At 37.9% G+C, this 14,763-nt stretch overlaps 2 protein-coding genes across 3 annotated transcripts in view; both read right to left on the bottom strand.

The window, feature by feature from the left end:
- Positions 1–14,763, bottom strand: part of LOC121384175 — a 29,461-nt gene that overhangs the window by 1,304 nt on the left and 13,394 nt on the right. For both annotated transcript variants that reach the window (XM_041514441.1, XM_041514442.1), the window contains 4 exons: positions 5,606–5,712; positions 3,966–4,339; positions 3,455–3,548; positions 350–438 (listed from right to left, as the gene is read on the bottom strand). In XM_041514441.1, coding sequence (XP_041370375.1) covers positions 350–438; positions 3,455–3,548; positions 3,966–4,339; positions 5,606–5,712 — 664 coding nt within the window. The remainder of the gene's footprint in view (positions 1–349; positions 439–3,454; positions 3,549–3,965; positions 4,340–5,605; positions 5,713–14,763) is intronic.
- LOC121384174 lies at positions 8,965–14,474 on the bottom strand. The gene is made up of 5 exons (XM_041514440.1): positions 13,731–14,474; positions 12,033–12,397; positions 11,375–11,468; positions 10,463–10,551; positions 8,965–9,656 (listed from the first exon to the last, which is right to left on the bottom strand). The coding sequence occupies exons 1-5, from the start codon at positions 13,798–13,800 to the stop codon at positions 9,312–9,314; spliced, it is 963 nt and encodes a 320-aa protein (XP_041370374.1). The 5' UTR covers positions 13,801–14,474; the 3' UTR covers positions 8,965–9,311.

The raw sequence follows: 14,763 nt of genomic DNA on the forward strand, positions 1-14,763 counted from the left end.
TCAAATTCGGGCAAAAATGATAGATATTCGGGCGAAATATGCTAACACGAGACGTTTTTGCCATGACGATTTCCGTCATTCTACCCGCAAAATTAGTTGTAATCCATGTACAGATGTATAATGCTTTGTTTGCAACCCTATATAGTTGTTTAGCAGTAATACGAACATGAATAAATGTTGTTTTTCCGATTCGGGCATTTTCGTTTAATTCGGGCAAACATCAGCCTGCAAGAATGGGAGCTCATACGCCTGTGAACATCCATCTATTAATCCATCCATCCATTCATTCATGATACGTTAACTCGTGCACATATGTGTACAATGTGAATACTCATTGAGGAATGCGTACGTCATCAACGGTTCCTTTAAAGGCCTGTAAACCACCAGCTCGTCCAAGGGATAAATTGTTTCCTGTTGGTAGTAAGTGTTCTCCGGTTTCTAAAATATACAAACAAAAAATGTTTTTTGGTATGTTGATGATACCTTGTGTGGTAAGCACATGAATGTATTTCTAACAGTAAAATAGACAGGTTTTTCCCACCACATCGTTACTGTTATTTCATTTCAACTTATTTTCGTGTTTATATTCAATTAAGGTTCAAGCACGCTTTCCTGAGCACACACCTGAGCTATCTGGGCTGTCTGTCCAGGGCAGTGAGTTAGTTGTTAGTGGTTAGTGAGAGAGAAGAGGGTGTAGTGGTCTTACACCTACCCACTGAGTCGTTATAACTCGCTCTGGGTGGGAGCCGGTACCAGGCTGCGAACCCTGTACCTCCCAGCCTTATGTCCGATGGCTTAACCACGACACAACCGACGCTGGATACAGATACGGTTATTTATACAGATACGGCAATATGCTTCTCGCTCTTTACGATGTAAAGGCCGGCTATGTGTAATAAATAAATTTCGTGGCAAATAAATAATTTAAAAAATAAACCAAGTCAATAACAAGCCGCCAACTTTACGTCACTAACCAAGCGGATCTGTGAAACTAGCCAAACAATTAATACCGTTATCGAATCGTATTGGGCCGAATTTATGAAGCCTTTTTTTTTCTCTAACGCAGTGTTTAAGCATTGTTACTGTACAGGGCCCCGTTACACAAAGCGATCTTAGCGCTAAGATCAACTTAAGTGCATATGTCAGCTGTGCAGTTATGGTGATATTGGGGCTAAGATCGCTTCGTGGAACGCGGCCCAGGTACGTAGTTGCCCGCGTGTAAGACATAAACTGGGTTAGTAAATTTGACCCATTATCATTATCCGAAACGATTATGGCGTGGATGCGAAACCTCTGCAATACTGAAAGGTGCTTTTAGCACAGGAATGCCATTTTGTTTTTGTCTAGCTGGAGCACCAAAAAGGAGTCAGTTGTTTTCAGGATCTTATTGAGTAAGGCTCCCCAGATCACCTGTCGCAGCAGGGGATCAAAAATCCTACCGTCCGACGTCCATGTCAAGTGGAATTATCATGTCGGGCAAACAATTATGTCAACTGCATATGCCCGATGACAAATGAGTAATGTAACACCTAAAACGTATTTTCATTTTGTTACAAATCTCGGTAAATCATTTGGAAAGAGTTCCGATCGTTTGAGCATTTACATAGCTGTAAGGAGAGCTAGCCCTAACCCTAAGTGCTGGAACGATCGGAACTATTGACAATGTGTTAACACACCAAAACGGAAATTGTGTTAAGTTCAATAACAATTTAAGAGTTATTCCCCTTTTACTATCGACTGAGATCGGTAATTTCCGCCACTGAACGTTCGACTGAATACGTACAAGTAATCGTTTCGATGATCTTCAAACTTGAAAAAAAGCATCCAATACGCTTTACAGCTAATATAAAAATAAAGTATACATGTACGCCTTGTGTGTGCAATCAAAATGTTTAATCTTTGCAAACATGGTATATGAGGTGGGATACAGTTTAAAATTGTCATATTAAAATTAAATTGGACAACGCGGTTCCGCAATATTTCATTTCATTACTTTTCAATATATTTTCGTGCTTATATCCAATTAAGGCTCAAGCACGCTGTCCTGGGCACATACCTCAGCTATCTGAGCTGTCTGTCCAGGACAGTGGGTTAGTTGTTAATTGTTAGCGGTTAATGAGAGAGAAGTGGGTGTAGTGGCCTTACACCTACCTGCCCATTGAGTCGTTAAACCTCGCTCTGGGTAGGACCACGTACCGGGCTGCGAACCCTGTGCTTACCAGCCTTATGTCCGATGGCTTAACAACGACGCCACCGAGGCCGGTATTTCGGAATATGCTATTTGCAAATGAACGGTTACGTAAAGGAAGTGCTACAAACGAGTTTATAATTTCCGAGTTCACTTAAACAAAGCATAAATATTATGAACTATATTGTTAGAAAAGTTGTAAGATATTTTAGTTTAGATGTAATAAATCTTGTAGCAGAACACACTTAATGTTTTTCAGTATTTTGCAAATGTAACTACGTTCGTGTAAAATGAACGTCTAAGGTGAAGTTAGATTTCATTAACCCTACGTCTTAATCGTGACAAGTTAGATTTTATTAGCCCTAAGCCATAATCCACGGCCATACAAGAAGTGGTCACTAAGACATACACAATAATTATATTTAGATGAACCAGCTAGTGGACACTACCAAACAAACCACAAAGTGGAATTGCCTTATCTATACTTCTCAACCGTGATAGATTCTGTTATTTTAGCATTTGAAAACTAAAACAAGGCTACTCCTCTATGTTCAAAGAAATTTTGTTGAGTTTAAAATGTTTTGATTAACAGTGACAAAAAGTAATTAAGATAAAAAAAAAAGTATTTCAATGTTTTTTTTTTTTTATATATACCACTGGATCAATACGGGCACCGGCCTCGGTGGCGTCGTGGCAGGCCATCGGTCTACAGGCTGGTAGGTACTGGGTTCGGATCCCAGTCGAGGCATGGGATTTTTAATCCAGATACCGACTCCAAACCCTGAGTGAGTGCTCCGCAAGGCTCAATGGGTAGGTGTAAACCACTTGCCATGGTTTGTGCTATCCTGCCTGTGGGAAGCGCAAATAAAAGATCCCTTGCTGCCTGTCGTAAAAAAGAGTAGCCTATGTGGCGACAGCGGGTTTCCTCTAAAAACAGTGTCAGAATGACCATATGTTTGACGTCCAATAGCCGATGATAAGAATAAAAATCAATGTGCTCTAGTGGCGTCGTTAAATAAAACAAACTTTACTTTGGATCAATACGGATATTTTTAATTGGTCTCAAACACAAAATCAAGACAGCAGCGAATACATGTTTCAAAGTCTAATATGTCTAAAGTCGTGTAGGCATTACTCTTTTTGTTTTACTGTAAATTGTACTTATTTATCAACTCCCAGATTAACCATATAATAATATTATGGTTTGGACACTGCTTCATCTGTTTTGGGTCTGTATTTATGTAAACTACGTGTAATTATACTTGCCCAATCTCGCCGCTACTACTGGTGACGAATTGGCCTGGAACATTAGAATTCCATCACTGAATGCTAATCGAATTTGAGTTTCAAGAACAAAGTGCTGAAAATAAAGGAATGGACATGCATAATTCAAAATGAACATTAGCTAATACAATTTATATGTGGGTATTTTGTTTGTATGTTTTATAATGGAGTATATAGTGTGTCTGTCTGTCTATCTGTGTGTGTGTGTGTGTGTGTGTGTGTGTGTGTGTGTGTGTATCTCTCTCTCTCTCATCTCTCTCTCTCTCTCTCTCTCTCTCTCTCTCTCTCTCTCTCTCTCTCTCTCTCTCTCTCTCTCTCTCTCTCTCTATGTATGTACATGCATGTGATGTGTGATGTGTGTGCAAGTATATGTTAATGTTATGGTGTTGGTTTAGGAACTTTTTTTTAACTTGTATTTTTTTTTCATTCAGAGTAAATATATATATATATATATTGTTCAACTGTACACCAATCAATAACAATTTATACATACCAACTCAGGTATTTCCAAGTTAATGTCTCGAGTAATCATTTTTGCACGTTGATATTTATAAACAGTAGTTTTCAGAAACAAAGAAGTCTTTATATATGAAACTAAAAACGTTGTGGTGTTCGAACGCTGTCCGTTTCCAAGTATTCCAATTTCTTTGTAGGTGAATATTTCTGCAGCTTTGAATTTAACCGCTAAGGCAAAAGTTCCCTGAAATCCGTTTGCGTTAAAATGCGCAATCTCTAAATGTCCCCTTCCGTAAAACTGTGCCTTCCCATTGTTGATGCTGACGTCGCCAACGTAACCTTGATAAAATACTCGGTCTAGGCTCTCGTGCAAGTTATTCATGTAATCAAAGTAAAATAGTTCACTGCATTCTAGAAAGAAGAAATATATCATTGATATAACATGTTAATAACGTAATATGTTTTATATATATATATATATATATATATATATATATATATATATATATATATATATATATATATATACGAAATTAAATGGTGAAAAAGTCAACAAGATGTATATATAGTTCATGAAAGAAAATGGTGAAAATGTTAATGAAATGTAATTGATGCATGAATAAATGGTAAAAGATGTTCAGACAGTGCATGAATGCATATGGCGAACAAGATCAAAGGATTATGAGAGGATAAGCTGTCTGTTAAATATAGTAATCACATTTAGAGAATATAATAATCCTATTTAGATAATATACCATCAAATAAAATCCCACTGCTAAGAATACTAACACACGTGGCTAAAGCTGTCACATGCACACTTTTTAAGTCGGTCAACATATACACCATAAATATAGATACCATAACCTCTCACTCTTAAAATAAATGACAGAAAATAGGAGTTCTAGTTTTGCATATATCAGGAAGCGATATACGTTACCCTACTTATCTATAAATATTCACCCAGGCCACTACAGCGATTTCTCTCTCACTAACAACTAATCACTAACCACTGCCCTGGATGGGCAGTCCAGATAGTTAAGGTGTCCAGGGCAGCAATGAATCTTAACTGGATAGAAGCACGTATATAAGTATAAAGAAACAAGCAGGGCATAGTACAACGTGTATTCACTCTCTATTACAGTCTGTTTAACATAACTAAGCTACTACAAACACCAGGATGATGATGTAAAAAAGTGTAAGTGTAAGTTAAGGGTGAAAAACAGAACAAGTTTTTTGTTCAACGACACTACTAGAGCACACTGATTTATTAATCTTCGGCTATTGGATGTCAAACATTTGGTAATTTTGACATAGTCATAGAGAGGAAACCTGCTACATTTTTCCATTAGTAGCAAGGGATCTTTTATATATACCATCCCGCAGACAAGATAGCACATACCACGGCCTTTGATATACCGGTCGTGGTGCACTGGATTGGGATCGATCCCCACCGGTGGGCCAATTGGGCTATTTCTCGTTCTAGCCAGTGCACCACGACTGGTATATCACTTTACCACTGGGCTATGCCCCGCCCCCTAAAAAAGCTGGAATAGTCGTAAATATTTTCCACTGTCTAAAAACGTGGATGTGATTGGCATGTTTGTACTCATCCCCTGGTCGTCCCCCGAGTCTCGTCCGGCGCAGTCACTCTAACCGACCATTTCAATTTCTACTTACGTCGCCCACGGTAGAAAGTGACTTTTTTCTCATAGACGATCGCCCACGCTGTACTAACCATCAGACTAAACGTCAGCAGTTTGCAGTGCACTGACGTCATCACTAAACTGAAATAACAAAACGCAATTATCTTAAATTAATTACGTTAACAATGTACAAGCAATACAAGCAGTACAAGCAGTGAGTCTCTTGATAAGCAAATGTAACCAGACAAAACAAGGCACTGTAAGCCAAATCGGTGCGAGGTGAAGCAAAGCACGGCGAGGCAAGGCAAGGCGAGGTAGGGCAGGGCAAGTTACGGCGAGGCAATGGAGGGCAGGGCGAGGCAGGGAGGGCAAGGCAAGGCGAGGCAAGGGGGGAGGGGGCAGGGCAAGGCGAGGGATTGCAAAGAACGGCGAGGCGAGGAAGAGCAAGGCAAGGCGAGTGACTGCAAAGTACGGCGAGGCAAGGCAAAGTGATGAATAACTGGACAAGGCGAGGGAATGAAAAGCAAGGCGAGTCAAGGTAGGGCAGGACAAACGAGGCGAGGCAATGGAAACGACTCGAGACAAGACATGGAGAGGGGAGACGAAACAAGACATGACAAGCAAACCAAAGACGAGCAAAGACAAGACAAGAGAAGACAAAGAAGGCCCCTGTGACGTAGCGAATATGCTACCACCACCAAATCTAGCTCGAGTTACCTCTAGCCCTCCCCTACAACAAATAATCAAAGGGAGAGCTAGAAGTGAATCGGGCAGCACCAAATCCTACACGCGTAATACGGCTGTCGAACTGTTGTACATTGAATCAAGATCCATCGTCACTGAGCACTTGGTAAACGTTACGTACCACCAGATACGACAGGCTGCTCTGTGAACGTTATGGTCCCTCGGATGATTCATTATAATTTGGCCAGTCACCAATGCGTGTTCAGAAGGTCGAGCGCTCGCGAACAATTTGACTGGTACATTTTTCGTCTATCAAATAACATTCATTTAACGTTAGGCGCAAAAACCAGTCTAGCAAGCGACCGCTATCTCTCGTCCTATCATGGTTCTGGGTTCCCGTGGCAGAGGCTACTTTCTCTTGTCCAGTTACTGTAGTGTTTTTGATCGAGGTTTCCGGAATATGATTTTTTTTTTATAAAATTAAAGCTACCAGTCTCCCGACAACGCCAATAATCACACTTAATCGCTGGGCCACGTTTCTGTGCATTCACCCATCATAGAGCCATGCAAAGCAGATTCATCTGTTGACAGTTCTCAGTTATAGATGTAATATGTTTGAGTTTCAAACGTGAATGGTTTATAATTTTAATCACTATCTGTAGTTTGATCTAAGTATCAGCATTAAAACGGAACATTAACAATCATAAATAATGGGAAGTTTTACAGTGTACCGTATACATTATTTGTCTAGACAGTGTTTCTACTATCCCGTGCCCATGTAGATAGAAGATCTAGTCTTTTATCTACTGATGGGACTTAAAACGACAATTAAAACGGGAATAGAGAGAACAGCAGAGAGGGGAGGGAGAGATAGAAAGGGTGGGGATAGAGAAAAACATGTTGCAGTTACAGGAATGAATGAATGAATGAATGTTTAACGACACCCCAGCACAAAAATATACATCGGCTATTGGGTGTCACAAATGGTAAGTATATGAAAATATTATTTATATATATTTATGTATGTTGCAGTTACATAGACTGCTCCTACGAAAATGCAGTACTTTCCCCCATGACGTATAATAGTCGCGGGGAACCAGAAGAAGAAACGTGTCTGTAAATAGTGTAATTAGCTAATTCTAATCCGGAATCAAACTCATTTAGTTAGATCTAAACTTTTTTTCTTCAACACTAATCGTGATAATAATAATAATCCCCAACAAAAAAACAAATAAAAACAAAAAAACAACAACACCAAAACACCCCAAAAAACAAACAAAACAAACAAACAAACAAAAACTTAGCAAACAACAACACAGTTAAGTGGCATTTATTTTAATATATTTAATACTTCAAAATCAATGAGCATGCGAGTCCAGGACCGAGATACACACATGAGACATGAAACATACACGTGTGTATATTATACATACATGAATACATGTATACAGGTACAGCTAGGGATCGAAATAGTGTCGTCCTGGTGCATTTATTTCCGGTGAACATCACCACGGGCCGGGAGATTTTGTTTCGTCTGTCGTCCCGTTGGCCCGGCAATTATTTGACGTTTATATTCACACATTAGTTTGTGTCAATCTTTGTCCGGTAGGTTTTAATTCGGGCCGGTGTGACGTGGTATTTTGACTTCCGTATAATAGTGACCCCCGGTCATTTGTCTACGGCAAAGGAGTAAGTATTCTACGTAGAAAAGTGTTCAGTATTCTACAGGGGGTCAAAATACCACGTTACACCGGCAGAATGTGTAGCTTGTCGGACCGAATATTCCACATTGTTGCACGTAATAAAACAAAAATGTTATATGAATAAAGACCTATTCAACATCTACCTTCCATAGAGACCATAATTAGTTTTCTTTATTCCTTCGAGAGTTATTTTCACCCCTAACGTTTCGAAATTTTCTTTTTATATCCCCCGACAGCAACCCTGCATACTATTTGATATGGGACAGTCTCTCCGAGAAAATACTCAGCGGTCATCTGTAGAAGTACATTAAAAGAAAATATTGACACGTTGGGAGAGAAAAACTCTGAGAAATAACAAAAAAGTGTATTTTATCATCACATGTAACAAAGGACTATGGGCGGTAAAAAAAGAAAATGAAAAGGATACCATCAATACACAATACAGTAAACTTGCAACTTTAAAACAAATGGCACTTTTTTTAATCACTCGATACATTAAGCATTTAGGCAATTACCTCCCCTTTTCCCGATAGTTACGCCCTGCATCTTGGTAATTTGTGTCTTCGATCGGTTCACAAACGTAACATTTTATTAATGCCAATGTTTAACAGCTAAGTTAATATTTAAGAGTTAGAAAACATTGCTGTAATTTGATATTTTGAACTTTTAATTATCCATGTGGTTAAAAATATCTTGGTACATATCAAAGTGATACATCCCACAAGAACGTTATGTGGGACGTAACACTTCGACGTCGCACGTGACGTCATCAATTGGCGCACTACAACCTTACAGGAACATAAACCAAACGAGTGATATAAATTAAGATAGATTATGGGTAATAAATAGGATATTAAACTCGCTACCATTTCGTATCATGTTTATGTCCTTCGTGAAATAATTTTCATTGTCACTCGCTAAAGCTTGTGACAAATGAAAATTATTTCACCCGGGACATATACAAGATACGAAATGGAACCTCGTTTAATATCCTATAAATTAGACATGACTCTCTGACACGAAAACCCCTAAACTTACACGTGTGAGTATAGGAATACAAAAAAATCCATTCATGACAATTTAACCAACCAAACAGTGATTGGAAGATAGCATTAAAATATTAATCACAAACAAGAAATATGCAAAGATTATAAACAAATATGCTAAATGATTCTGTTTTCATTCATCATAACCTATAGACAATGTTACAATAAAAACAAAACAAAACCTGTATGAAAGTTATAGACCTAACGTATCTGGGTCAGATTTAACATCTCTGAAAAAGTCACACGAGCAGTAGCACTCGCAAAAGTTTCGATGTTTGGTGCAGTCCGCTTCACAGGAGTCATATAGTCAGGCTGGGTCTTGTGCAGCTTGTGCTGCTGCTGAAGGTAGTCCGAAGAGAGATTCGAACGCGGATCTAGCAATCTGCGAAGGACCTCGGGGATCAGAGGAAGAACCAGGAGGGTGAGCGTACTGGAACGGCCATCTTGTGTTCGTGTTGGTGTTGGTGTTTGGGTTGGCAGCCTTGACCTCTTGGTCAGCGCGGTATGGCCATCGAGGTGGAGGGCTGGTTTGAGACCTGTAGAACGGGTCCACAGGTGACGTGTATCTGGGGTTGATAGGCACGTTGGGCGAGGCGGATGATAATCCGTCTGAGTTAAACAGATCTGATTTTTCACATGGGTAGTAGACCAACTGAAAGAGATTTTTAAACGTATCTTCAATTACTGCATTATGGCGAAATGAATATGGTCAAATATTTTGATATTTTATTAAAATAATTTTCTTTAAAGAGAAAAAAACACTGTATTTGTAGGAACCAAACCGAATGTCGTGTGTATTTATTATCAGGCATTTAATAGTCGACCATAGTTATTAATGGTTTAACTCTGTAACTGAAGCCCCTGCGCGTGTTGTAACCTCATCGTGGTGCAGGGGGTAACATTCTCTTTGAGAATGGCCAATACAGCACAAAATTGAAATTTTGAGTAAAAGTCAGTATCTATCTGTGATATTTGTATTTTTGCACAGTTCTTTACACTGTTTTTGTTTAAATCTTGAATTCTTATATTGATGTTGATCATCACTTTATTTGTTTGCATTACCATAGTTTGACACCCAATAGCCGATATATTTTTCGTGCTGGGATGTCGTTAAACATTCATTCCTTCATTCATTCATTCATTCTGTAAATGAAGATATTTTCGCCTAAAATTATTCTCGGTGGGGTTTAAAAAAAATTAATATGAAGGATTTATTATATATATATATATATATATATATATATATATATATATATATATATATATATATATTTATGTATAATAGTAGTAACTTTCTGAAAGTACGGACATAACATACGACAAGACTAAACAGACTACGACTATCCTCTATTTCCCTTTAAAGCAGTATGCATGTCACTCGTCCGATAGACAGTAAACTGATACATTTGTACGACCATTAATGTCTTTGTTTGTTTTAATATACATACTTTTACTCACATCATCAAATTCTCCAACGAAATTGTTGACTTCATTGGCAATTCCAACTTGAAGTGGACAGTCCACCCCTACAATGTGGAGGCTGCTAGCTATAAAATAAAAACAAATGGCAATCAGACACTTCTACTACATTCCCTAACGGACACAATACGGTGTTGTTGGTTGTTTGTTTGTTTGTTGGGTTTTTGGTGGGGGTTTTTTAAAAGGGCATACACATATATCGTATGTTATTAAATGTTAAGATGGTGTTCGACACATGTTTGAGAACATCATCAGGCCTAACAAGCTTTGGCTAATGCCCTATGTATTATAGTAATACAGTTGATAATTCCCACTAGCCCAGACCAAACATTCACTAACCAGAACCGATGGCTAGTGGATTTGTCGAACCTAGCCAATATATAGGTAAATTTTACCTTCGACCTTGACAGGCATCTAATCTAAAATTGTGCAACCTGCCTACATTTTAATCGCGCCAGTGTGTCACGATATTGCTCAAATGTGGTCATAAGCCACTCCTCTACAAGTATACACGTCACGTGGTTCACTTACAGTACATCCCTAGCAATTAAGAAAATGGCCACGGCAAACCAATATGCCGTGGCAAAAACAGTCTTCACGGCATGCATTTTCCATGGCACTTTTGCGGTTAATATATCAGAAATCTAATTTGTCAGTATTACAAAAATAAATGATTAACTGTGAATATTATATAAAAATTGAAAGTTTCACCGCAAAAAACCCGCGGCAAACTTCACGGCATTGCCGACTGCTGTGGTTAATTACGAGGGTTGAGTGTAGAAAGATTCACCAAACTGACATCTGGTATCAGTGTTGTTTTCGTTAGTGCATACTGACAGTATTAATAATAGAAACCCAATGGTTATTGTTGTTGTTTCATGTTTTGCTTACCTTTAGCTACTTTCTGAATGAGTTGGTCTGCTACTTGTAGCATAAAGGCCGTTTCAGACTGGACTATTTTAACTGACACATCGTTGCGAATATTCTGAATATTAAAACAAAAACAGGGGAATAAAGTAAGGATATGTTAATACATTTCAAGCCAAACTCAAGAGTAAAGATATTATATATAAGAGAGATAGACCGACAAATATTGTTTATGGTGTTCAGTATTTTGAGTTCGTGGAAATTGCCCACTTTTAAGAATAGCACATAAAATAATAAAATTTTAACGGCAAAATTAAATTGCAATCAGTTATGATCACGTTTTTGTTTTTAGTAAAGAAACTGGTTACCTTGGAACGTAAAGTTAATACTAACTCATCTCTGTTTTAATTATCTTCGTTATACATATTTTATAATTATTTATATTTATTGTAAGCCTGTATCATCACCACCTTAATAATAATAATAATAATAATAACAATAATAATCATAATAATCATCGTCTTTATCATCATCATAATCATTATTGTCATTGCCATTATTATTATTATCATCATCATCATCATTATTGTCATTGCCATTATTATCATCATCATCATCATCATTATTGTCATTGCCATTATTATTATTATCATCATCATCATTATCATTATTGTTATCTTACCACAGTTGGATTTTTGAACGTTAAGATTTTGCTAATCGTCTCATCAGTAACCCAAAGCATCAAGGTCGTTTCGGAGTGTCTGTCGGTCGTGAAAGAGAACTCTATAGAAGGGTCAAGGCCGTTACATCCATTGCTGATCAGTTTGACTGGCTTATTTCGATGGTTTCCGGTGTATTTGAAAGTGAAGGTCAATGAGAATTGGGGCTGCAGGGTGTTGCTGTGGAAGATGGGGAAGGCGAGATAGCCCGCCCCCTGCAGCAATGCTCGGTCAGTGATAATGACGTCACCGAACAGCGCCTGCGTACATCGATCGTTCAGTTCTCTCAGAGATCCATCATAAGTGAAATGGCATGTTTCGTTGCATACTGTGAACAAAAAAGATATATTGTGCAAGCTGCCTAAATTATAAGACAACAATTTTAACAAACAAAGGCAAGACAAAAGCAGAATCTAGAACTCACACGTATCTTAGCAAAATCAAAAATGCCTTAATTGAAATGATCATAATACCCAAGCCTACTTCAATCACACATGTATGCGTATGTTCGGCATATAGTACCGAGTATTGTCTATGGAAATCTTTAACATTTAAATCGGTACCTATAATTGATTATTAAATCCCAAATCAAGTCTAGACATAAAACTCAATATTTAGCAAAGCTTTTCTTGTTTTGCTTCGAACACCTCTGCGTTTTCTTTTATCCTACATATATAGAATGCTACACTCGTTTTTGCTACATATAATTTTTACAAAACCAGTGAATTTCCCATGTTAGTATCTGGCCGAACAAATATGAAGTAATATACCATGGTAAGTTCACAAGTTTTGTAAAAATGGTATCTAGCGAAAACGAGTATGGTATTTTATTTATTACCCACCTTCAAATGATTTAAAAACTAACAATTACTTCCAACCAACTCAACGAGACACGGTAATGCATAGACCAGGAAAGATGACGTCACTAAGCGAAATGACTACATTTAGCAACTAATACGAATGTATACGACACTCCTAGACGTTTACTAGGTGGGTAATAAATGAGAATACTACATGTGTGGCCATTAGATACCATTTATCTTTCAACTAGTTGTTTTAAAACGTATCTAACAAGCGAAATAGTTGGATACGTTTTTAAACAACGACTTGTAAGTTAAATGGTATCTAACTGACTCGAATGTAATATTAAACTATTACATATCCTCAAAATCCAGGTCCTAAGGAAATTTAAATATCTTTTGCAACTAAAACGTATTTATGGACATTTCGCTTGTAGCTAACTTACGCGTCACGGACACATCAATGTTAGGTTAACTTATACGTCAGGGTGTAATCGATTTCGGACGTTCTTTTTTCATTGGATGATAATATGCATTGGCGACCTGGTTATAACCTAGAAGCAGCCAGTCGTATATCTTAAAATTGCTATCACACGTATATGTGTTAACAGTATGTACATGTGTATAAAAATAACGAATGATGTTCTCACCAACGAGTGTGTAAGAAAACAAACTAAAATCATTTACAAAGAAAACAAAACAATTTTTATACAAGAACGTATATGATATTAGTCTAAGAGGTGGATAATGGACTAGTCTGAGAAATGAATCCTACAAATAAGTACTACAAAATGAGTTTTAATCCATCGTCCTCTTGGGGACTATTATAATTTACATCAAGACATTTTGACAGCAACTTACCTAACTGGGCATGTACCGTGCCAACAGAAAGAACCACCAGCAGGAAGATGGTAAGCTTGGTACGAGGCATTCTCTCTCGACTCTCTCTCTTCTGATGTCTTCAATTGCGGGCGGATTTTTCCTTCGTTGTTCCTTTCTTCACAACTGGAGTGAAGTTTGTTTTCGAGTTTTTCACACAAATACGGGAAGCGTGATTTTTCAGAAATATGCTTCTTCTTTACACACGCGGTACAAACAACGGTTCATTGACATCCTCCTAGCGACAAATGTTAGACAAGTACAAAACGCATATGCTTGTCTGTAAACAACTAAAAATATTTAAGTTAACGCTGCATGGCGTAAGACATGTACAGTCAAGGCACTCAAGACATCGGCCTTATAATCCATAATATAATACGCAAGACCTTTTTTTTCTTTTTTTTTTAAATCTACGGTCATTCTGACCGCTCCTTCACTTTTGATCTGGACTGCGGACAGCCTTCTCTGTACTTACCAGATGTCGCACTTAGCAAAGATCATTTTGCTTTAAGATAAAGTCGACTACCGTACACACGTCGTGCTAAATATTGCGTACAAAGATGAATTCCATAAATACAACCTGAACAGACGTCGCCATCTTTGTCATTTAACATAGAAATGGCTATATATCCGGTTGCCTCGATTAATGAGGGCTGGCTATCTACACGGCGGTGTTTTTTGGGGTGTGTTTTTTTCTTTTTCTTTTTTTTTTTATTCTTTTTTTCGGGGGGGGGGGGGGGAGGGGGGGAGAGGGGTGGACCCAGTGTAATACCACCACACCCCATCTAAACTAGCAGTAAATAATCCTTTTGAAATCACTGCCGTATAAGGATGTTGAAGAGATGATTACCGTGTCAGTTCTATTCCATTGGTTAAAGGGATTTTAACATATGTCAGTTCTCGTCAACAGAATTAAAATAGCCATAGTCATTATATACAAACAGAGCATGACCCAGCTCCCAACAGTTAAAACAAATATATGGGTGTCCCACCAACACAAACCAGTACATTTGTA

Source organism: Gigantopelta aegis, chromosome 10 (assembly GCF_016097555.1).
Source record: "Gigantopelta aegis isolate Gae_Host chromosome 10, Gae_host_genome, whole genome shotgun sequence".
NCBI classification, from domain to species: Eukaryota; Metazoa; Mollusca; class Gastropoda; order Neomphalida; family Peltospiridae; genus Gigantopelta; species Gigantopelta aegis.

Coding starts and splice junctions, on each gene's coding strand:
- LOC121384174 (XM_041514440.1), bottom strand. CDS start 13,800: ATGCCTCGTACCAAGCTTACCATCTTCCTGCTGGTGGTTCTTTCTGTT. Junction 11,469..12,032: donor CGTTCAAAAATCCAACTGTG/GTAAGATAACAA, acceptor TTTAATATTCAG/AATATTCGCAACGATGTGTC. Junction 9,657..10,462: donor TCGTTGGAGAATTTGATGAT/GTGAGTAAAAGT, acceptor AATCTCTTTCAG/TTGGTCTACTACCCATGTGA.